This window comes from Acanthochromis polyacanthus, chromosome 2 (assembly GCF_021347895.1).
Source record: "Acanthochromis polyacanthus isolate Apoly-LR-REF ecotype Palm Island chromosome 2, KAUST_Apoly_ChrSc, whole genome shotgun sequence".
In the NCBI taxonomy this organism is placed as follows: Eukaryota; Metazoa; Chordata; class Actinopteri; family Pomacentridae; genus Acanthochromis; species Acanthochromis polyacanthus.
In genome coordinates this window covers 828,050-850,164 of record NC_067114.1, presented here as the reverse complement: position 1 = coordinate 850,164, position 22,115 = coordinate 828,050, and the positions used below count along the sequence as shown (strand labels likewise).

The following is a 22,115-nucleotide window of genomic DNA, read 5'->3' as shown; positions in this document are numbered from 1 at the left end:
TCCTGTTCATGGCAGCTTTGTTAGAAGCCTCATTCTGCTTTCAGAGTTCACCTACCAGCAGCTTGTATTTCAAACAAATCACCAGAATGAGACCATTTATCAGAGCGAGAAACTAAAGCAGAAAGAATTGTCAGATTTTCGCCTCTTTGGAGTTTCTCTGACTCGTAATCTGTGGAGTTCTTTTCCATTCCACTCAAAACAGAATCAAATCTAAGCTTCAAATTGTGATTTTTAATCAATAACACTTTATTCATCTAAAAAAATCACCAAAAATAAACTGTTTGTAGTTACAGGATTGTGTAAAAACTGAAACTTCTGCACTCCTCGATGCAGCAGAGAAGCCATCAATGGTGACCAACAGTCACATGACAAAAATCCAGGAAGTTTTCAGCTGAAGCAGGTTGAACTGCAGGCAGTGTTACGGCGAGCAGAACGGAGACGAAGGATGGAAGCAAATAAAACATGCAAACAGCCAAATATGTACAGTATGTGGAAGGATCATTTAGACTGCATTAAAAACAATCTAATAAATTCAACTGTATTTTTTTGTTAAACTCTCTGCTTCCAGTCATGCTTGTTCTGTTTCCATAGTGGACTTTATATAAAAATGTGACAGGAGCAAAGAAAACATCCAGAACCTGCTCTAGAGGTGAACTTCTCTCTGATTCTCTGAGTGTCTGTGAGCTGAGAAACGTTTTCAGACTGAGCCAGGAGAAATGAGCTGAGAGTCCACACTGACTGATTCCAGTTCATCTGAAGCTGCTTTCACGTGTTGCCTTCACTGACCGTCGTGTTTCTGGCCGCTCCTCTCCCAGGGCCTCCATCTCACCCCCACGTGGTGAAAACAGCCTCCATTGGAACTCTGGGAAGGACACGAACACCGATGGCCGTCACCGTGCCCAACGCCCCCGACGTGCCGGAGACCAGCAAGATGCTCGAAGACGTGGACAACGTGAGTAGAGCGCCCCCTGCTGGCTGCAGGGATTCATGAATTGATCCAGTCACACGTTCCTTCAGATCCATGTCAGGTTTTTCTTTGGCCACTGGACAGTTTTCAGCCGGTTTTAACCACACTTTCTGTTTCTTCTTTCTCTCTTTTTATTCTTTCCAACTTCACTCTCACCATTTTTTGTGTCTGCTGCTTTTTTGATCGATTTATTTAACGCCTAACAACCGATTTTAACCAACAAACACCCATAACCGGAATGATTTCATGTTTTATGTGCTTTATTGGCTGTTTCTTGTGTGTCGTCGGCGTTTTTTTGCTGCTTCAGTTTCTTTAGTCCGTCCTCCCATCCTCCCCCAGCTCGCCTCACCTCACCCATTCCACTCCCCCAGTCCTCTGAAGGACCCCTGACTGACCCTCTCCTCCTTCTCCTCCTTCTCCTCCTCCTTGTCCTCCTCCTCTCTCCCTCCTCCTCCTCCTCCTCCTCCAGGTGCTTGCCTCCCTCGCCCCCTGCTCCTCCCCCGCCCCCCGCAGTAACCCTGTTCCTCTCCCTCAGAGCTACGAGCCCGACGAGCTGACCGAGGAGATGGCCCACCTGGAGGGCCTGATGAAGGACCTGAACGCCATCACCACAGCGCCCTGAGCATGCACCCGCGCCCGAATCAAACGCACCCTCTCCGTCAAACACACACATTTACAGGAACACTTCAAATCAAACGTTCCGGAGCCAGGAAGCCGCTGGACGCTAAAAAGGCTTCTGGTGCCCGAGAAGAACACCAAACTCTCCCGTCGCCCCTCTGCAGAGATAAAAAAAGCAAATCAGAAAACAAAACCTCCAGACTGAAACCTTTTCGGCTCACCTCGCTCAGTCTCAGGAAGGAGATCGCCACGAGAGGAAGAAAACGTGAAGAAGAATCATTCTCAGAGACGATGAACTTTTTAAACATTGGTCGCTTTTCAACCGGAAGATTGTGAATTTTTCTTTCTTTTCCTCAGCAAAAAGTCGGTTCAGTTGGTTTTTTGTGCCGAACGCTCGAGACGGTTGATTCAGTGTCAAAATGGAGAAAGTCCAAAAATCTGCTGGTTTTTAGAAGTCGGTGCTGGAGGCGGCGCCGACGACTCAGTGTTGGTTTGATTCGTGTTTCTTTGTGCATTTTGTAAATCTATTGGGCCGTTTCAGTGAACTTTGGATTCCAGCCCCTCCTTTAAAGCCGACATTATTCAGTTTTTTTGCTTTTACCCCTCGTGTCGTATATTGTGCCATGACTTTTTATTATTTTCTATGTTATTGTATTATTTTTTTACACACATATCCTTATAAACGTGTACATATGTTGTGTTTTTTTTTCTTAAACTGCCTCATTCTTTGGATGTTTCCCGTCGTTTCGTTTCTTATTATTTGGGATGAAGCTCAGTTTTCGTATCGGCGGTGGAGAAGCCCGGCGTCTTTCTACATTCTCCTCTTTGTACATTAAAATGTTCTTTTCCAGTCGTCTGTTTGTGGTGGGAGCTCCGTTTTAAAAGCCTTACCAACGTGTTTGTATGTTGGTCTTCAGCTCGTGGGACTGGACAGCTTCTCCTCACAGGTCAGAGGAACCAGGACTCAGGGCGCTGATCCCACCTCCTAAAAGAACAAACCAATCAACCACAGCAGACCAGTTCTCTTTTCTACGACCGAATGTGTGTGACGTTTCCAAACAGAACCAGTGTTTGGGTTCAGACGTCTCTGCCTGCTGAACCAGCTGCAGCCCAGTGTTTGCTGTTTCTTCTTTTCTTTAATGCTGTCGTTCATCAACGCCGCGCTTCTTTTACTAAACCTTCTCAGATGCAAAGATGTTGGCCTTTTGAAGGGGACTCCCAGATTTTTTTTTACATGGTAGGTTTTGTATGAAAAAAAACCACGAGAAGCTTGTTCTAAACACAGATCCGATGTAAAAAAAACAAAAAAGAAGAAAAAAGGTTCATTCAGGAGCTAGTTTTTCATCAGCCTCTTACCCAAAGAAAGCTGTCATTTGCAATCATAGTAATTTGCTCTACTTTTGTGAATACATGTTTCTCATTAATGTACATCGTCATGAATGTCAATATAACTGTAAGAGATTTAACTATGGAGAAAACACGGAACGAGCTGGGGAAAAAAGGACCGGACTCCGTTTGGGAAATAATCTATCGAGTTGTAAACAGTTGAACCTGTATTGCACTTTTTCACAATTTTTGGAAAGTACATTTCTTACATATCTTGTGTTTTAAATATCAGAAGCTGTTTGTGTAACGTAGTGTCCTAGGTAAGCAGCAGGCAGCTGGTCTTGTTTTTTCAGTTTTTCTGTTTTTTCTGTTCTTTTTTTGCTCCAGAGACCGTATGAATCGAGCAGCGAGTCGTTCACGTCGCAGCTCACCACGAGGAATTCTGTTGTTGCTTGTTCATGTACAGAGCTTTCTTTGCTTTCTGTAGAAAAAAAAAACGAAATCTGTGGCTTTTTAAAAAATGTTGAAAAACGGTTTGGAAAAAAAGATGTTTTTTTATTGGTGCTCCTATACATTGTGTATACAAACTATTATGAATACTAACAAAGTAAATGTTTCTGCTCGTCTTCTTTTCATCAAACATCCGGCAGGATTAACGGGCTTAGATAGATAAATGATGAATTTTAAAGCAGTCATCAACAGCTTTAAAATGAATGTCTTTGGGTGGTGTTTTGGGCCGTTTTAGGGGCTTTTTGGACGTCTCTCAGTGATGCCAGATCTTGGAGAGAAAGAAGCAACCATCTCCATGGAAACGAGCCCAGAAACAGCTCAAAAAACGGCCTGAAAGACTGTTTTGGGGGCTTTTCTGTGACTGTTTTTGGACGTTTGCCACAGAAAAGCCCAAACTCAGCCCAAAAACCGCATAGAACACTTTTCATAGATCAGCTTTCCGCTCTTCTTCAGAAATATCAGCAGATTGTTCAGTAAATGAAGTCATTTGATCAAACCTTTAAATCAGGTTTGATTTAAAGTGAAACCTTACAGAAGATCATTTTTCAGCCTCATACTTTCAGAATTAAAGCCCTTTTTTCTACCCAAACTGCATTTAAGAGCCAGACTGTTCAGCTGATGAGCTGGGGTTTTTTTGTACAATCTCTTTTCATAATTAAAGTTTTCAGCGTCATTCCGGCTGAAATCCTGTCAGCTAATCAGTCACTAATTATTTCCAAGACCTGTTGATGTCGCTGAAAGGTTTGGCATGATGTTAAATGAACAGAAATCCATTTGAATGAAGCGTTTTTAAACGTACAGTTTGACAAAAAGGGTTTAAGCAATCTAATATTTCTGTAAAGAGAAACTGACAGTAAAAATGAACCCATTGTTTACGTGTCACATTCAGACTATTTGAGAGAATTTAAATAGACTGAATAGAGTCACTGCTTCCTCTAACATTCTATCATCAGTGATTCTGTGCAGCTGAACTTCACGAAGAGGAGAAGTGTGAAAATAAAGTCATTATTAGGGTTTTATCTTAAAGTGTTTCAGTGATTTTAACTGTTGCACGTGAAGCTGGTGCTACTCCACATCAAATCAGGAAACATCAAGGAGAAGAAAAAGCAGTGAATAATTCAGATTATTTAAACTGGAACGAGTTCTTCACCTGTCCAGGTCAGTTCAGGTGAGTCCAACTGTAAATTAGATGAAGGTCGAGTAATGGAAGAACCTTTCTAAGGGTCACGTAGACTTTCTGGAATATTTTCTCTGTTTTAAAACCGTGGATCTTGTTCAGTTCACATTCTGCTTATTTCGTCTTTTGACTCTTTGTTTGCTGAGAAAAGCAGCTTCACAGCAAGAAATGAAAGACGATAAGAACTGCTGGCTTTTATTTACCGCTTCTGAAAATATGTTCAACGAACTGTTTGGCCTTCAGCTGAGAGAAAAACATCACAAGGTTCTGGTAAGTTTTCACACGGATAAAACCCACCTACTGATGCGACTGCAAGGATTATTAGAGTTATGAGAGTTATTGAGAAATGTATCATAGAAGAGACCTCAATGATTTAAGATATGAAGGGAAAAATATGCAAAGTAAATAATATGTAGCAGAAAAGGACGACAGGGTAATGTTAAGTCTAAATAAATGAAGTTTAGATGTAATTTAAGTGTAGGATATTATAAACTAGTGAGATCCACCAGGAATGTGCAGAAACCTGCAGATAAAGCTGGAGATCTGTCATACCATAGTGTACTCAGTTTGACATCAATAGTACAGTTTTCTGATCATTTGAAACCAGATAAACATCACCGGTTTATAGAAATATGGATCAGAGACACTTTTATATGACAGATTTCAGAGTTCTGCTGCTTTAGACGTAATTAACTAGAAGCTAATATGTTCTAATACAGCAGTCCTGCAATGAAACTACACTTTCATGGAGTTTAATAAGTTCAGACAGAATAAAAGTTTGTAATTTATAGTGCTGCTGAATAGTGCTAAACTGAAAATATGTCTTTAGTTATTATCAGTGAGGAACAGAGGAACACTAAAAGCTGATATCGGTTTGCTTCATATCGTCTGTTTTTCTTCTCTGTTCTTTTTTCTTAAACTGAAAAATATTTCAGTCATTTTTCAGGTAAATAAAATAAACCTCTGCCTTACAGTAGTCTGTGGACAGAAACATTTCAATTTCTCCTCTGACTTTGTAACAAAAACATTTTGAAAATGTTTCCACAATATATTTTATTTAACCAACTATAAAATGTTTTCTGGTGCCCAGAGCTGCACAGTCACTAAAATATGACAGAATGAGTGAACGGGGGGGCATGGCTCTGTGGGTAGAGTGGCTGTCTTGTAACTGGAAGGTTGCCGGTTCAATCCTCGGCCCGTCGTGCTCATGTAGAGGTGTCCCTGAGAAAGACAACAAACCCCTAACTGCTCCTGGTGGGTCGTGGTTAGCGCCTTGCATGGCAGCTTCCATCATCAGTGTGTGAATGTGACGTATCATGTAAAGCACTTTGGATAAAAGCGCTATATAAATACAACTGTTATGTTTATCTCCTTCTAATCTAACAAAAACTTTGCTTAGTTCAAAACAGAACTCTTCTTGCTATAGGCCTAGGCTGCTGGGGGACTTTTCTTGACGCACTGAGCCCTTCTCTATCTACCTTTACATTTAATATGTATACCGTTATTGCAGTACATTCACTCTGTTTCCCCCTGTGCTATTTCTCCGAGTGTCCCTGGTCCCAGAGCTGGATGCTTCAGATCTGTGGTTGATGTTCCACCAGCTGGTCCAGTCTCCATCATGTCCACTGTGGGATGCTGCTGCTGACCTTCCTCCAGCCCTCTGCTTCCAACTCCCCTTTTCCACCAGTCAACTCTGCATCGCCTTCACTATACTGTTATGCTAACTTACATACTGTTTGAATTTTACTGCTAGCTATATATGGAGTATGTTTAATGTCAGAGCCGTACATCATCAGAGTAAACTATGAGTCAGTTTTCAATGTTAGCTTATACTTTGTCTGTGTCACATATCCTGTCATGCATGTATCCAAATGTGTGTTGTGTTTTCCTTGCTTTCCCACCCCTCCCTCTTCTCCCATCCCTCCCCCTTGCCCTCCTCTGTCCCTCTCAACCCCCCCGGCCAGCAGGCAGATGGGTCCCCCCTATATAGAGCCGGGTTCTGCTCGAGGTTTCTTCCCTGTTAAAGGGTGTTTTTTCTTGCCACTGTCGCCTTTGGGCTTGCTCTGGGGGTCAGGCATATGGGTTCTGTAAAGCGTCTTGAGACGAGTTGACTGTAATTGACGCTATATAAATAAAATTGAATTGAATTGAATTGAATTCTTTTCCTCCCTGCGTTTTAACGTCCACTCGATGACATTTCCAGTCACCTTACATCCATTGTCAGATCAAATTATCCAGCTTCAAGTTTTCTGATCAGTATTTAGTTGATGCATGTTTGGCCACATTTCCGGCACTGAGCATGTGCAGACAGGTCACATCAGCCGTGCACATCTGGACGCGGCACTTTTACCACTTTGCTCTTTGCAAAACTCCTCAAACTGTGTTGGGTTACACAGGGATGTTTTAAATGTTTATCAGTTTTCAGCTACAGATTCCCAGCTGGATTCAGGTCTGTGCACGTGATCGATAACCTTTATAAAATACTGAGCTTAGACCAAAAATAGAGCCTCGTCTGACTCCACATGTTTTCATATGTCAAACTCTTTAGTAAACAATGAACACAGCGGCACACGTCTGTAGTTAGTAAGATAGTGTTTAGCTCTGGTTAAAATGCTCCTCTGCATGTTAAACATGATAACCCTTATAATATGCTGAGTTTAGACCCTCCTGTACGTCAGTGATCAGCACATTTTTGACGATTGCAAAATACATGTCTAAAAGAAATTTAATTTCTAAATATGTATTAAATAGAATTTCTCTAACATATGCTGGAGAAATTATATTTAAAGGAAATGGTAGTTAATAGAACTATTTCTCTGATCACTTGCTAGCGCAGAGCTAAGAGGAGCTAGTATAGTCATGTTTCAGCCAACTACTGGTTTCCTTCAGTTATTTAATAAAGGTAAAACATGAAATATTCTAGAGTTTTTATTTTTTGTCTCGTTTTTGTCGTTTGTCCATTTTTTTTGTCATTTTGCAACTTTTTCTCAATTTTTTTGTTTCATTTTTGTTTTGGATTTTGTTGTTTGTCTCATTTTTTGTCATTTTGTGTCTCATTGTTTTTTGCCTTTTTTGTCTGACTTTTGTCATTTTGATCATAAAGTAAAATCCTCCATGACACTCTGTGATGTGGAAATGATAAACTGAAGCTGAATGTCGATGAAATTGAACTTATTTTTCTTCATAAATTTCAGGCTGTTCATAATGTTTTTTTAAAAAGATAATTCCTTAAATGTGAACATTTTCAGGATGTATTTTTTTTACACTCAAACAAAGGAACCATCAGGAGTTGTGGTTATTTATAGGTTACTATGCTGTGGTTTTTCTGGTCCCTTGAGATCAAACTGGGCTGAAAGTGGAACCTGAACTAGAATCAGTTGGACTCCTTTGGTTTAGATGCACTGGGATGTTGTTTGTCTGTCCTCTGACCGCCAGGTGTCGCTGCAGCCGTTGCTCCCCTAGCCTCTGTAATAATTCTACGGTCTGTGATTGGTCCTCTCCGGCTCCACTTCCGGCGCGTCAGTCCTCCTCACAACACGGACCATGGCGGCTAGCTCGGATCGGAACCCTCCTCCTTTCCCCGCAGCAGAGGACCCAGAACCCGGCCTGACTGAGCCGGCAGACGGAGACAGCGACGAGGGAGAGGACATCTTCGTCAGTAAGGTCCGTTTCCGGCCTCAGCAGCCCGGTTTATGTGTTCTTATCCCGGTTTAAGTCGGAGCAGGAAGTGGTTCAGCCTCTTTATCTTATCTGTTCATGGATCCACAGTAACTGACAGAATTCTGAGTCAAAGCGGCGGAATTTACCCAGAAATGCTGCTGAAGCTGCTCTTTTGTGCACAGTTTGATCCGTTTGGACTAACTAGTGCTAAGTTTTGTCTTCTTTTTGGCCTGTCCTGTAACTGGAAACTGATCCTTTAACTGCGTCCTTATTTTGCTTAACGTCTCTGTGATGCCAGATCTCGCGATAGAAAGAAGCAACTATCTCCATGGAAACGAGCCCAGAAAACAGTTTTTAGGCTGTTTTTTTTGTTTTTGTTTTGTTTTGTTTTTTTGGCTTTTCTGGGTGACTGTGTTGTGGATGTTTTATGAGATTTTCTGGAGCTGTTTTAGATTTCTCCGGAGGGCTTTTTTTTGGGGTGGGGGCGGGGGGTGTTTTGGGCTTTTCTGGGGCAAAAGCCCAAAAACAGCTGGACTGGTACATTCTGTAAATCAGAGGTCTCTAGATAACAGCATAAATATATACATTTATTTTTGTTTTTCAGTAAATTGACAGGAAATGCATAAAAACTTTGAATGTCTTAAAAATGTAAACTTTCATTAAAATAAGACATATCCATTATGCATAAGCAACAGTACTTCTTTGTGCACTGTTTGTAATGTGCTTTTTTAGTCACCTATTGTCCTGTATATCACTGTTATGTCTTGTTTTTTTTACCTGTCTAGGGACTACAGATGTAAATGAGTATTGCTGCTATTATCCGGCATATTTACATCTGTTCCTGTCTAAAGAGACATTCATTAATGTGCACTTTCCCTATCAAATAAAGACATGAAGAAATGTTAAATGGACATAAAACTTTGAATAACTTATGTGTGTCAGGCTGTAAGAGGCTATCTGCAGCTCATTTGGTTGTTCTGTAGCGGTGAAACCAACGTCTGCACGACTCATGGACTGTTTCAGTTATTTTTAGGCTTTGTTCAGTTTTATTGTCAGAGGGGAGAGGACCTGCAAAGGGCTGGATTCAAACCCACGGGTCACCCTTAAACCTGTTGATCTACCGGGCTGTGGAGAGTCTTTTTGGTGCCAACATGCTGCATTAAATCTGCATGTTTAACACGTATCTCACATTTACAAACCGACACGCCTCCCAGTTATCTCCCGCCTGAGGTCACATCCAGTCCTTCAAAGTGCCATTTTTCTCCATTCTTTACTGTATTTTTTGCCATATTTCCTCCACTATTTCCCACTTATTGTTACCGTCTCTCTGACAGACTCTCAGGTGTAGTTGGTGAGGGTGGATGGAGGCAGTAACCAGGAAACGGAGTGGACGGGTCCTGGAAAGGGACAAACTAATGGGTTTGGATTTATTGTGGAGAACTGGGAGAGAATCAGGAGGCGTTCATAAAGGCAGCAAAGCAAACCCAGATAAGAAACTACACTTTAGAAAACAAACCTGAAAAGTAAACTACACTTTAGAAAAGCTCTGGTTGACATTCCTGCTGTCAGCATGCCAACTGCACGCTCCCTCAAATCTTGCCACATCTGTGGCATTGTGCTGTGATAGAACTGCAGCTTTCAGAGTGTCCTTTCATTGTGGGCAGTCTAAGGCACACCTGTGCACTGATCATGGTGTCTAATCAGCATCTTGATATGGCACACCTGTGAGGTGGGATGGATTCTCTCAGCAAAGGAGAAGTGCTCACTATCACACATTTAGACAGATTTGTGAACAATATTTGAGAGAAATGGTGATATTGTGTATGTGGAAAAAGTTTTAGATCTTTGAGTTCATCTCATAAAAAATGGGAGCAAAAACAAAAGTGTTGCGTTTATATTTTTGTTGAGTGTATCTTGGCCAGTCTGCTGTGGATAATGTTGAGGTTGGTGTTGCTGATATTCAGCTCACATGACTCCATCCTCTCTGACTGTTCTGATGGCCAGCAGACTCTGGAGCTTCTCTGTGATGTCTGTACGGCTCATTAAACGCTCCTGTCTGCAGACTAACCCGGTTTCTGTGAGCCGAGGAGTTTCCCAGCCGGACCGAGGCGGTGAGGATCCTCCAGACCTGTTCGGTGAGGAGGAGGCCGGCAGCACCACGGCCAAATCTAACGGCGTTCACTCCGATGACGACAACGACCTGTTTGCTGGTGAGGACACTGTCATCTACAGATCCTAGAACAGCCCCAGGTCCTGTGAGAGTGGTTTATTGTACATTAAGGGCATGCAGAAGTGTTTTATTACCCATCATGTTCACTGTACTAATCTGTAGTCTGTTACTACTAGTAATGCAGCTTTATTCAGAAACAGACTTCTGAACTCACAACAATCACACACAGTGTCACTTTTAGGACTGCTGCACTCTCCTGCCCATATTTATTCTATTTTATTGGTTTTTATTTGATCTCGTTGCCTCCTCGCTGTACTGTATTTATCTTGACTCTTTTTGCATGTGTTGGAATTCTAAATACAGTTTTGTTTTATACGTACATTTGATTGTATTATTTATTGTTGTAGCTGGTTTCAATGGACCGTCCAGAGGCATGCCCTCATGCATGATGACAGTAAAAGCTGTTCTATTCTAGCCAGTGTAGTTTTTAATTTTAGGGCAGTGAAATGCTTTCTAATCTGCCGTCCAACACTACTGAGGGCACATGTTCTGCTAAAGATCGTGTTTGTCCCGTTTTAGTTGGAATCTTGCTGCTTTCTTAACCCCTGAAAACAACCCAAGGTCTCATGAGGTTTTGTTTTAGGTTCAGGTCTAATTTTTCTCCACATCATGTTTAATTTACTGTCATGAGGCAGAGCGTTACCAATAATATTATTTCATTCATGGAACAGTCTTCAAAAATAGTTGAACACAGTAAAACTAATGTGAATCAGACGAGCAACAGTACAGGGAACGGATAAATATGACTGAAAAATCTGATCCAGACCATAATGGCATAGTCAAGGGTGAAAAACATATGATTTATAACCAAAGTAAAGCAGTTTAATTATTATAAGACTACTTCTAGATTTTCTAAGAAGGAAAAATAAACGTCTGTTATGAGTGATCAGACCAGTGTTCTAGTTTATCATCTAAAGGTTGAAAACCTTCAATCATTGATCAGGTAGTCACGGCTGTCTGGAGCTATTTAAAGAAAGTTTGATGCCAACGTCCAGAACTTCTCATTTTCAGAGCTGCACAGCCTGCAGCTTTTTTCTCATGAATATAACAAATAATAATAGAAGCACCACAGCCTGTCGGTGTGATTCTTTAGCCTTATCATGCGTGTAGTATGTAATCCTGTAGTTTTACATGCGTGTAGTATGTAATCCTGTAGTTTTACATGCGTGTAGTATGTAATCCTGTAGTTTTACATGCGTGTAGTATGTAATCCTGTAGTTTTACATGCGTGTAGTATGTAATCCTGTAGTTTTACATGCATGTAGTATGTAATCCTGTAGTTTTACATGCGTGTAGTATGTAATCCTTTAGTCTTATCATGCGTGTAGTATGTAATCCTGTAGTTTTACATACATGTAGTATGTAATCCTTCAGTCTTATCATGCGTGTAGTATGTAATCCTGTAGTTTTACATGCATGTAGTATGTAATCCTGTAGTTTTACATGCGTGTAGTATGTAATCCTTTAGTCTTATCATGCGTGTAGTATGTAATCCTGTAGTTTTACATACATGTAGTATGTAATCCTTCAGTCTTATCATGCGTGTAGTATGTAATCCTGTAGTTTTACATGCGTGTAGTATGTAATCCTTTAGTCTTATCATGCGTGTAGTATGTAATCCTGTAGTTTTACATGCGTGTAGTATGTAATCCTTTAGTCTTATCATGCGTGTAGTATGTAATCCTGTAGTTTTACATGCGTGTAGTATGTAATCCTGTAGTTTTACATGCGTGTAGTATGTAATCCTGTAGTTTTACATGCGTGTAGTATGTAATCCTGTAGTTTCACATATGTGTAGTATGTAATCCTGTAGTTTTACATGCGTGTAGTATGTAATCCTGTAGTTTTACATGCGTGTAGTATGTAATCCTGTAGTTTTACAAGCGTAGTATGTGATCCTGTAGTTTTACATGCGTGTAGTATGTAATCCTGTAGTTTTACATACGTGTAGTATGTAATCCTGTAGTTTCACATACGTGTAGTATGTAATCCTTCAGTCTTATCATGCGTGTGGCGTGCTCTTCAGTCATGTTGTTTTCCTTTTAGGACACAGAGAATCTTTCATTAATAAAAGCGTTGTGTTTTCTCCTCAGAGGCTCAGGTGGAGCTCAGCACAGACAAACCCGGCGGCTCGGCTCAGAAGGAGCTCTCTGCCTCCTCCACCTCCACCCAGAGCCCTGCAGCCATGCAGCCCACCTCCCTGGAGCAGGTAACGGCTGGAGCTGGGAAATACTTTTAGAACGCAGTAATCCCTGTGTAATGTGCCTTTAGCAGCCAGATGTTCCAGATGTTCAGGTTGTGTTGACAGTTTGGACTGTTTGGTGTCGCCTTGTTGGTTGCAGCTGGAGGAGGAAGAGGCCAAGGACAGCTTTGATGTGGACGTTGCCGTCACAAACCCTGAGAAAGTCGGTTAGTCCCTTTTTTTTGTCTGCAGTTCATTCAGATGTTCTTATTAGGAAAGTAGACGTTAAAACGTATGAATTTTCACCGGTGAGTAGGGTTGTTATCGGTCAGAATGTAAGACAAGGTGTTCCCTTTTTCTCTTTATCAATACCAGAGGTTACACATCTGTCAGCATCTGTATGTGTGGTTCTATAGACAAGAATCAAATAGAAAGAAGCAAACATTAACTGTCCAAAACTATGTAAACAAAACAATCATTATAAACTTAAAGAAGATGTTCAACCTGTAAAAGTGACGGCCAGCACCAAACATACGTCTGAACAGTCCCAGCAAACACTCAGCAGAGCGTCATGGCCTCTGATTGGACAATGGCTTCATTGTCTGTTAAGGACCTGGATAATTGGAACAGAAATAGGTTATCTTATGTTTTTTATATTTAAATGTGTGATGCATGAGCTGGACACTGGTCGTTTTACATCTTTAATGTTTCCGTCCTCGTAGGAGACGGCATGAATGCATATGTGGCCTACAAAGTGTCCACCAGGGTCTGTAGTCCATCTCCTATCAATCAGAATATGTTTATATCGTTACTACTCTCTGTTCCAGTTCCTTTCTCATGTCCTCTCCTTGTTTCCTCCTCCAGACGTCCCTGACTATGTTCAGGAGTAAGACCTTCTCGGTGAGGAGGCGTTTCAGTGACTTCCTGGGCCTTTATGAGAAGCTGTCGGTCAAACAGTCGCTCCACGGCTGCATCATTCCACTGCCTCCTGAGAAGAGCGTTGTAGGTGGGTTTCCTGCTCTCCTCTATTTACTGTGTTTCATGTTTTTTTTTTTCCCCTCTTGTAACCGTGATTTCTACCCACAGGAATGACTAAAGTAAAGGTTGGGATGGACGACCCGTCATCAGTGGAGTTTGTGGAGAGAAGAAGAGCAGCTCTGGAGAGGTGATGATGATCCACACAGTATTCTAACGCCACGTTTCCACATGAACTACACACAGCTTTTAGTCCCAGTAGCTCAACGATTTCTTCAGACCGTCAGTTGTTCTAGCGTTGTCATAAGACCAGCAGAGGTTTGACAGATTAATCTGCTGATGTATGACGGAGCAACAGCTGTTTTTATACTATTATACAATACGGTGTTGACTCCTGTCCAGTAGGGGGCAGTAGAGCAGAATGTGGCCTATTAACTTCTTAATTCTGCTGTTTTTGGGTCCAAGTGTTTCTTTTATTTACTGGCGTTCTCCTTTCAGTGCTGCAGCTCCATGACCCTCATTATCTCAGCCTTTTATGAGCACTGTTCCCTTCCAGCACTCCTTTAAAGGTTTAATCTAACATTTAAACTAAACTTATAAACCCTGGATGGACTCTTCAGCCTCCAGGCTCATGGTGACCTAAACAGGAATGTTTTACCCTTCAGTACAGATGAATGACTGTCTGATAGTCTGGAGGTTTAGTTTAGGATCCTGGGTGTCTTTATGCTTTAGTTTTTAATCTGTACTACTTCTACTCCCTTCATGGTGTTACTGCTGTGCTCTGCAGGTATCTTCAGAGAGTTGTGTGTCATCCGTCGCTGCTACAAGATCCTGACGTCCGTGAGTTCCTGGAGAGAGATGATGTGAGTGTTTTACAACATAAAATCATTTTTAGTTGAATGAACTCGATGTTTTCAGTAGTTGGTCCTGAAGAAGTTTCCAGTTTGATTGTTGAATGTGACGTTTTCTTAAAGCACCTGATGAGCTAGCATCTGAGCTAGCATCTGAGCTAGCATCTGAGCTAACATCTGAGCCTCTGTGTGTTTTCAGCTTCCCAGAGCGGTGAACACTCAGGCTCTGAGTGGAGCTGGTTTCCTCAAAATGATCAATAAGGCATCAGACGCTGTCAACAAGATGACCATCAAGATGAATGAATCTGACACTGTAAGGACTTCTACAGGTTTCAGACACTGGAGCTCATTTCGTTTCTGAATAAACCCTGAAAGATCAAAGGAGGCACCAGAAAAGATGCAGACAGAGAAACATCTGATATGCCAAACATTCACTGTTATTTCTATGGCGTGTTTGAGTACAGCGGTCCCTGGTCTATGGTAGGGTTACGTACGATCCAGACGAAAATACGTGAAGTAGTGACCATATTTAAATTATTATTTCTTTACATTTAAAGGCTTTATAAACCCTCCTCACACCTCAGAGCAGCACTATGCAGCGATCAGACGTCTGTGAAACGGAGGCCAGATGCTGAATGCTGCTGAACAGGAGACAGAGGAGATGATGCTACCATCTCTGAGCCAATCAGAGCCCAGCGCTGGTCTCTGAGCCAATCAGGGCCCAGCGCTGGTCTCTGAGCCAATCAGGGCCCAGCGCTGGTCTCTGAGCCAATCAGGGCCCAGCGCTGGTCTCTGAGCCAATCAGGGCCCAGCGCTGGTCTCTGAGCCAATCAGGGCCCAGCGCTGGTCTCTGAGCCAATCAGGGCCCAGCGCTGGATGCTATGCTTTTTATTTACATCAAATATTCTTAAAATATGTTTTTATTATTATTTATTGATTTTTTGTGTTGTTTTTAATTTTTTAGTGTAGAAAATGCAAATTTTACCACAAAGCTAATTAAAATAATGCAGCGATGTCAGAGCCGGTCTGTGACTGAACTGTTGTGCTGCAATGCATCATGGGAGTTGGGGGTGTTGGGGGTTTAAAGTCATTATTGTGGTTCATGTTCGTGTTCCAGTGTTAGTGGTGTTTGTGTTTTATTGTGTTTTTGTGGTTTAGTCAGCCTGGTTAGTTTGGTTCAGTGTTCTGTTGTCAGGACCGTGATGTGACGTGTGTTTCATCACTTCCTGCTGCTCACTGTGTGTCAAAATAAAAGCATCTGGCAGTTGCAGAGTGCATAAAAGGCAGATTTCCTTTCTCCAGTTGTTCTTCAATGCATCTCCTCACAGTAATAAATATATAAAATACCTAATTACAGCAAAATCCTGTGATGTTGCGAAAAATCCATGATACCAAATGAAACTTAAAAATCTGCCATACAGTGAGACGGTGAAAAGTGAACTGTGATATGACCAGGGAGCACTGGACTCCTGTTTTAGTTTGCGTGTTTGTGTTAACTTCATACCATCACTGAATGATTTAACATCGCAGCTAAACAAACAGGTCTGTCAGATCAGACCAGACAGGATGAATCTGTGGTCTTTAAAATCTTCTTGTCTCTGTGTCTCAGTGGTTTGAGGATAAGTTCCAGGAGGTGGAGGCTGAGGAGCAGCAGCTGAGGAAGCTTCACGCTGTGGTCGACTCGCTGGTCAACCACCGGAAGGGTGAGCTGCTTCTGTCCTGCTGTTCTGGTAGTTTCATCTGCAGACAGAGGAGAGTTTAGTCCAGCTGCCGGTCGTTTAGGGCCAAACAATCATTGTTCTGTTTCCTCCTTCCTCACCAGAGCTGTGTGGGAACACGGCGGTGTTTGCCAAAAGTATGGCCATGCTGGGGAACTCCGAGGACAACACCGCCCTGTCCAGAGCCCTGTCCCAGCTGGCAGAGGTGGAGGACAAGATGGAGCAGCTGCATCAGGAGCAGGCAGCCAGCGACTTCTTCATCTTTGCAGAGCTGCTCTCGGACTACATCCGGCTGCTGGGGGCTGTGAGGGTGAGAATAGACAGCAGTAAAGGAAGGGAGAGAGGCCTGGAAAAGTAAAGTTTATGTAGCTCCTGATACTAGAATAAGAAAAAGGCACATGAATATTTTACAGCTGGAGAGGACTCTTCCATACACATTACTTCTGTTCCATCCCCTGCCAGATACCTTCAAACAATGAAGCCTTCAGCAGAATACTGGAGGTTTAAATGTGGAGTCTGAGGCCATCAGTGATTGGTTAGTCAGAGCTGAGCAGCAAAACTACTGTAGAGACGGAGACGGATTAGACGACAGACAAACCTAGAAGGAACCGCCAAGAAACGTTTCTGATGCTCAGAGTAGAAAGAAAGAGGTTCACAGAGAGTCCCACGTCTGAAGAACACATTGACGATGTTTGTGTAATTATTCCTACGACCAAAAGGGGGAGACAAAAGTTCCACCTGCAGGTTTAAGCTCCCAGTAAAACCCAGTAAAAAGAGCAGGTTTTTATTCATTTTACTTCCAAGTGTCATCACAGAAAAGAGACAGAATTATCTGTATATGAGTGTATCTGAGCTGGTTTTAGCAGTAGTTGTCAGGATGTAGCTTCTCTCTGAGCTCCGTGGTGTCTTCAGCGTCGTTCCAGGCCACAGTTTTACTGCCAGCATGCTCCTGAAGGTGTAATGATCCGGTTGTGTTGCAGCTGTTGTCTGATGTGCTGTGGGTCCTCAGGGATGCTTTGACCAGCGCATGCGGGCGTGGCAGCGATGGCAGGAGGCTCAGAGCACACTCCAGAAGAAGAGGGAGGCCGAGGCCAAGCTGCTGTGGGCCAACAAACCCGAGAAACTGCAGCAGGCCAAGGAGGAGATCACTGAGGTACCGAGGCAGGCTTTAGAGGCTTTTACTTTCTGCTGATAGTCATGGAAAATACTGGAACTGTTGAACATCACTTCTATGCTTACAGCATGGAAGACAGCAGCAGCTGCTGTTTATCGTGAAGGATATTCAGAACAGCCTTTTCATTGGTCAGCTGTCCCTCCTTCTATAAGCTGGGAGAGTTTTCTAAACCATCTAAGAAACACTGAGCAAAAACTTCCTACAAAATAAAACGTCTTCCTGAAGCCGCTCACAGCTGAATTAGTTTTCCAACAACACAGGATTCACATCAGGTTAAATTCCAACAGACTGAAGATCACACCAGTAGAAAACCAGTAAAACACTCAGAAAAAGAAGTCTGTTTAGAGTGGGCTTTTGTTTTTGTCTCAGTCGTTGGAAACCTTTTCATTCCACCCAGCTGACTGCTTCCAGAGGGGAGAAGATTTGGTCTCCTGACATTTAATCACTGAGCCAGAGGCTGAATATCTGCTTTCTGGCTGCTGGGTCAGATAAAGGAGCTATTTTAAGACGTCACCTCGGCCCTTAGAAGGTCGCTTTGCAACATGTTCTGTACCCTGTTTGATATTTAGTTCTACCTCTGTACCTGCTGGTGTTTTATTTCCACCAGTTATTTCTCAGTTTATTGTTTTCAGATTGAATTTGTTCCTGTTTTCTGACATGTGACAGGCGTCCCTCAGAGATAGCAGCTGATGTGCTGAACAGAATCCTAAAGCTGGTCTTTTGACATCACATGTTCTTAAATACCACGTATTAATTCCTGTTTTCTTCCTCCTGCTCAGTGGGAGTCCAGAGTCACTCAGTACGAGAGAGACTTTGACAGGATTGGCATGACTGTACGCAAGGAGGTTCTCAGATTTGAGGTTTGTTGAAAAATGTTTTTCCATTTATTGCATAAAAACAGCTTCATTATAGAATCAATAAAGTTTCACCTTTAGGCCTTTCACTGAGGTCATTACAGGGAATCTAAAATGGTCTGCTGCTGTGTTCTCTCTACTTTGGGCAGCTTTTCTGTAGAGAGATGAGATAGTATCAGCCTTTATTCCACGGTGGGGACAGCAGACATGTGGGGAGCATCAGGAGAGAATAAAAATAGACACAAGTACTGACTCTTTCATGTGTACAAATTCAGATGTGGCACAGAAAACAAATGTTATGGGTTTGGAAAACACCAATATTACACATACAGGAAGTCCTCGATTTACAACGTCCTTGACCTGCAGCGTTACGTCTGAACTGGTTACATGGAACTAGTTGATGAGCGGATGAATACGTCGTCACACACCGCTATCAGACGGCTTTGTTTCCATCCTCTGTCTGTTCTCCACCTTGGATTGTGCTGCATTCACTGACTTTTTACCTTCATTATGGCTCCCAGTGTAAGTCAGACTCTTCTGATGCTTTAAGAAAAGGAAAGTCGTCTCCATGGAAGTGAAATTAGACAGAATAAAAAACTGGGAACAGAAACACCGACCAACATGGGTCAGGATGTAAAAACAGGTCAACATGTTGTAGTGACCCTCTGTGATGAATGAGTGAGACTTTATCTGGTTCTCTGCTGGTTTATTGAACCTTCACACAGGATACTGTGGACCGTAGCCAACGCCAGAATAACTAGAAAACCCCATAACTTAGCTCCAGAAGAACTAGAAAACCCCATAACTTAGCTCCAGAATAACTAGAAAACCCCATAACTTAGCTCCAGAAGAACTAGAAAACCCCATAACTTAGCTCCAGAATAACTAGAAAACCCCATAACTTAGCTCCATAAGAACTAGAAAAACCCATAACTTAGCTCCATAAGAACTAGAAAAACCCCATAACTTAGCTCCATAAGAACTAGAAAAACCCATAACTTAGCTCCATAAGAACTAGAAAACCCCATAACTTAGCTCCAGAACAACTAGAAAACCCCATAACTTAGCTCCAGAACAACTAGAAAACCCCATAACTTAGCTCCAGAACAACTAGAAAACCCCATAACTTAGCTCCAGAACAACTAGAAAAACCCATAACTTAGCTCCAGAATTAGCCGCCGTTCCCAGCTCTCTCTACTGCTGACTCTCAGCCAATCAGAGGTGAGCTAACTAAACATGACACGTTCACTGACATCAGGTAAATCTGGAACTGAACAATAAACATTAAAACCTCAACATCAACAACAACATCAGTCTGTTACAATATTCTGTTATCTTCTAGTAAAATGATTCATACATACATGAAAGTGGTTGGTATTCATGACTTTATGAAGAACTGATGGATGTCGTGATGCACGGAACGGATTTGTTTACATTTTGGTTACACCAGAGTTCAGACTTATGGTGAAAACTGACTTGTATCGATGTGTAGGAACAGAACTCTGACGTAAGATGAGGACCTCCTGTGTTTGTGGTATTGGAAAGTAGAATATTAATAGAGGAAACGGTGATACTGCACAGGTTGATCTATATCACAGAATTCTTTAGTAAGTAGAAAAAGGCTGATCTTGCACAGAGTTTTTAGTGTCTACAGAATGTGTAATCCACACGTTGAATGTGTTCATTCAGTTTCTCCATCTTCAGTTTATATTCCATCGTATACATAAGGAGTCCTGGGATCTGTATTTATGGGATGGATTGAAATTCTATGCAGATCTTCATGTTGCTCAGAGGATTAATCTCCTTGGTTGTGATGATCCTCAGACTGTGCCTCTCGTCACACAGTGAGGTTGACAGAATTAGCTTTTTCTGGAGGATTCTGACAACTGAGACCACATGACCATATTCTTTATCTAACAATCTGTTAGGTCAGTGTGAATGTAAAATAATAATCATGAAATAATGTGTTTCACTGCGATGGAGGCTCCAGGATGAACGAGTGAAGCTGTTCTTTACAGACGAGTCTTCCTGCTTTTAGTCTTCAGAATGTTTTCCTTCTCCGTGCACCGTGGAAGTGAATTCTTCCTCCTCACTTCTTCATTTAACAGCTTGAGACGTGACGACACGTTTGTCTTTGCAGAAAGAAAAAGCTAAGGACTTCAAGAGCCAGATTATGAAGTATCTGGAGGCGATGCTGCAGTCCCAGCAACGGGTAATAATTATATTTCATCACATTTTAATCGTGTTAAATGTTCTGTTCAGCACATAAAACTATTCTTTTAACTATGAGTATTAAATATTGGCGCTGTCAGGCTGTAGGGTTGGATTTAAGTTGGCTGATTAAAGTAAATGTCCGAATGATCCCATCAGGCCTGTCCTGTGATGGAATGAACACTTTATTCGTGTTCTTGTCGTGTTCTGCTGGGATGCAGACACAACACATCGCTGTTCATTTACACATTACCTGCTTTTAACAGGAAAACTTCTTTAATCCTGTAACACCCAAATATAGGAAAGAAATTAGCAAAAATAACATATTTATATATAAATAATAAAAAACTAATAATTAAAAATATTCTATATCTGTAATCTGTAAAACCCAACTATAGAAAAACAGCAAAAATCATCTATATTTATTTAGAAACTAAAAATAAAAGTGAAGCATTTTTGCAGCAGGGTTAACTTCAATGTAAAATATGACTTATTTATTTTTAGGTGGTAGTTTTAAACAGAACCTGCCTGTCGATGCTCATATTTAAAATCAGCAGCTCCTGATGATGATGTCTCCATGGTAACAATCAGCATTTACTGACATCCTGTCTTCCTATCAGCACCTTTGAACTGAATCCTTGTTCTTTCCTTCTGTTTTGCAGCTTATAAAGTTCTGGGAGGCGTTCCTGCCTGAGGCCAAGGCCATAGCTTAGAGAGGAGGGAGATGTTTAAAGAGCCCTGCTGCCTTCAGAACACTTTACCTCTTTACCACGAACTGAGAGGACAATTTTGAAACACAACAAACTTCCATCCATTGTTTTTTCTTTTTAATTAGAGTGTATTCTCTTATCTTGTACAGTCTTTGATATAATAAGCTGCCACATTTCCACCACGTTTCTCTGCTATAATTCCTTGTTGTTGAGTTAAAGATGGCCTAAAGCTAGAACCCAGCAGAGATGAACCTGGCCGTAGTGTTTGTAAGACTCACTGAGGAGTGAGGATATATATTTATGTGTCGATATTGAAGTGTTAACACTGAGGTACTGCCCTGAATAACATGTCTGTAGTTTACAGTAGGAGGTAGACGTTTGTCATTCCACTCTAACAGATTGTGTTCATGGATGTTTTGATGCACTCGAATGCATTGTACAGTTGGAAAAGCTGTTTTTTTTTTTTAAATGAAACGCCACTATTGATGACTGCGGTCATTCTGCAGCAGCGTTGGCACATTATGGTGATTCATTGAGCATAGAGTCAGAGCTGATGTTACACAACCACCGTAAGGTTACAGGCTGACAAAATGCAATCACTTATTTGTTGTTATTTTCTACGATGAAGTTCTTTAGATTTATTGTGTCAGAGGTTGAGAGAATGTAAATGACATCTACGTGTGTCCACATGTAGAGGACCTGAACCGTCAGATATTAGTAGGAACCATCCTGTTTTTTGTTTTTTTGATAAATTGGTTTGGCAGCGACACAAAGGCACAGACGTTTGATGCAGTCCCTTATTTTCTTAATCAGCATTTGTACGTGTAGTTTTTCTGTCATGTCATATTTACGTCAGAACGTGCTTTATTTTTGTAACCACTTTGCATTAGAACACACATTTTCCTGGAGATGCTTTACAGGTAGATGTACAAAATAAATGATGATTGCTTAA

General features: G+C 41.7%; 2 protein-coding genes across 2 annotated transcripts in view; both read left to right on the top strand.

Moving 5' to 3' along the window:
* The window catches only part of neo1a (neogenin 1a), a 222,098-nt gene extending 218,571 nt beyond the window's left edge, over positions 1 to 3,527 (top strand). Inside the window, 2 exon segments of the mRNA XM_051937001.1 lie at positions 816 to 952; positions 1,503 to 3,527. Coding sequence (XP_051792961.1) covers positions 816 to 952; positions 1,503 to 1,589 — 224 coding nt within the window. The 3' untranslated portion in view covers positions 1,590 to 3,527.
* A 4,574-nt stretch (positions 3,528 to 8,101) lies between these two features.
* Positions 8,102 to 22,115, top strand: LOC110971132 (sorting nexin-1). The gene is made up of 15 exons (XM_022221462.2): positions 8,102 to 8,261; positions 10,321 to 10,468; positions 12,582 to 12,697; positions 12,831 to 12,897; positions 13,393 to 13,436; positions 13,535 to 13,676; positions 13,757 to 13,835; positions 14,433 to 14,508; positions 14,696 to 14,809; positions 16,106 to 16,199; positions 16,319 to 16,524; positions 17,224 to 17,367; positions 18,168 to 18,248; positions 20,383 to 20,454; positions 21,116 to 22,115. The coding sequence occupies exons 1-15, from the start codon at positions 8,142 to 8,144 to the stop codon at positions 21,164 to 21,166; spliced, it is 1,554 nt and encodes a 517-aa protein (XP_022077154.1). The 5' UTR covers positions 8,102 to 8,141; the 3' UTR covers positions 21,167 to 22,115.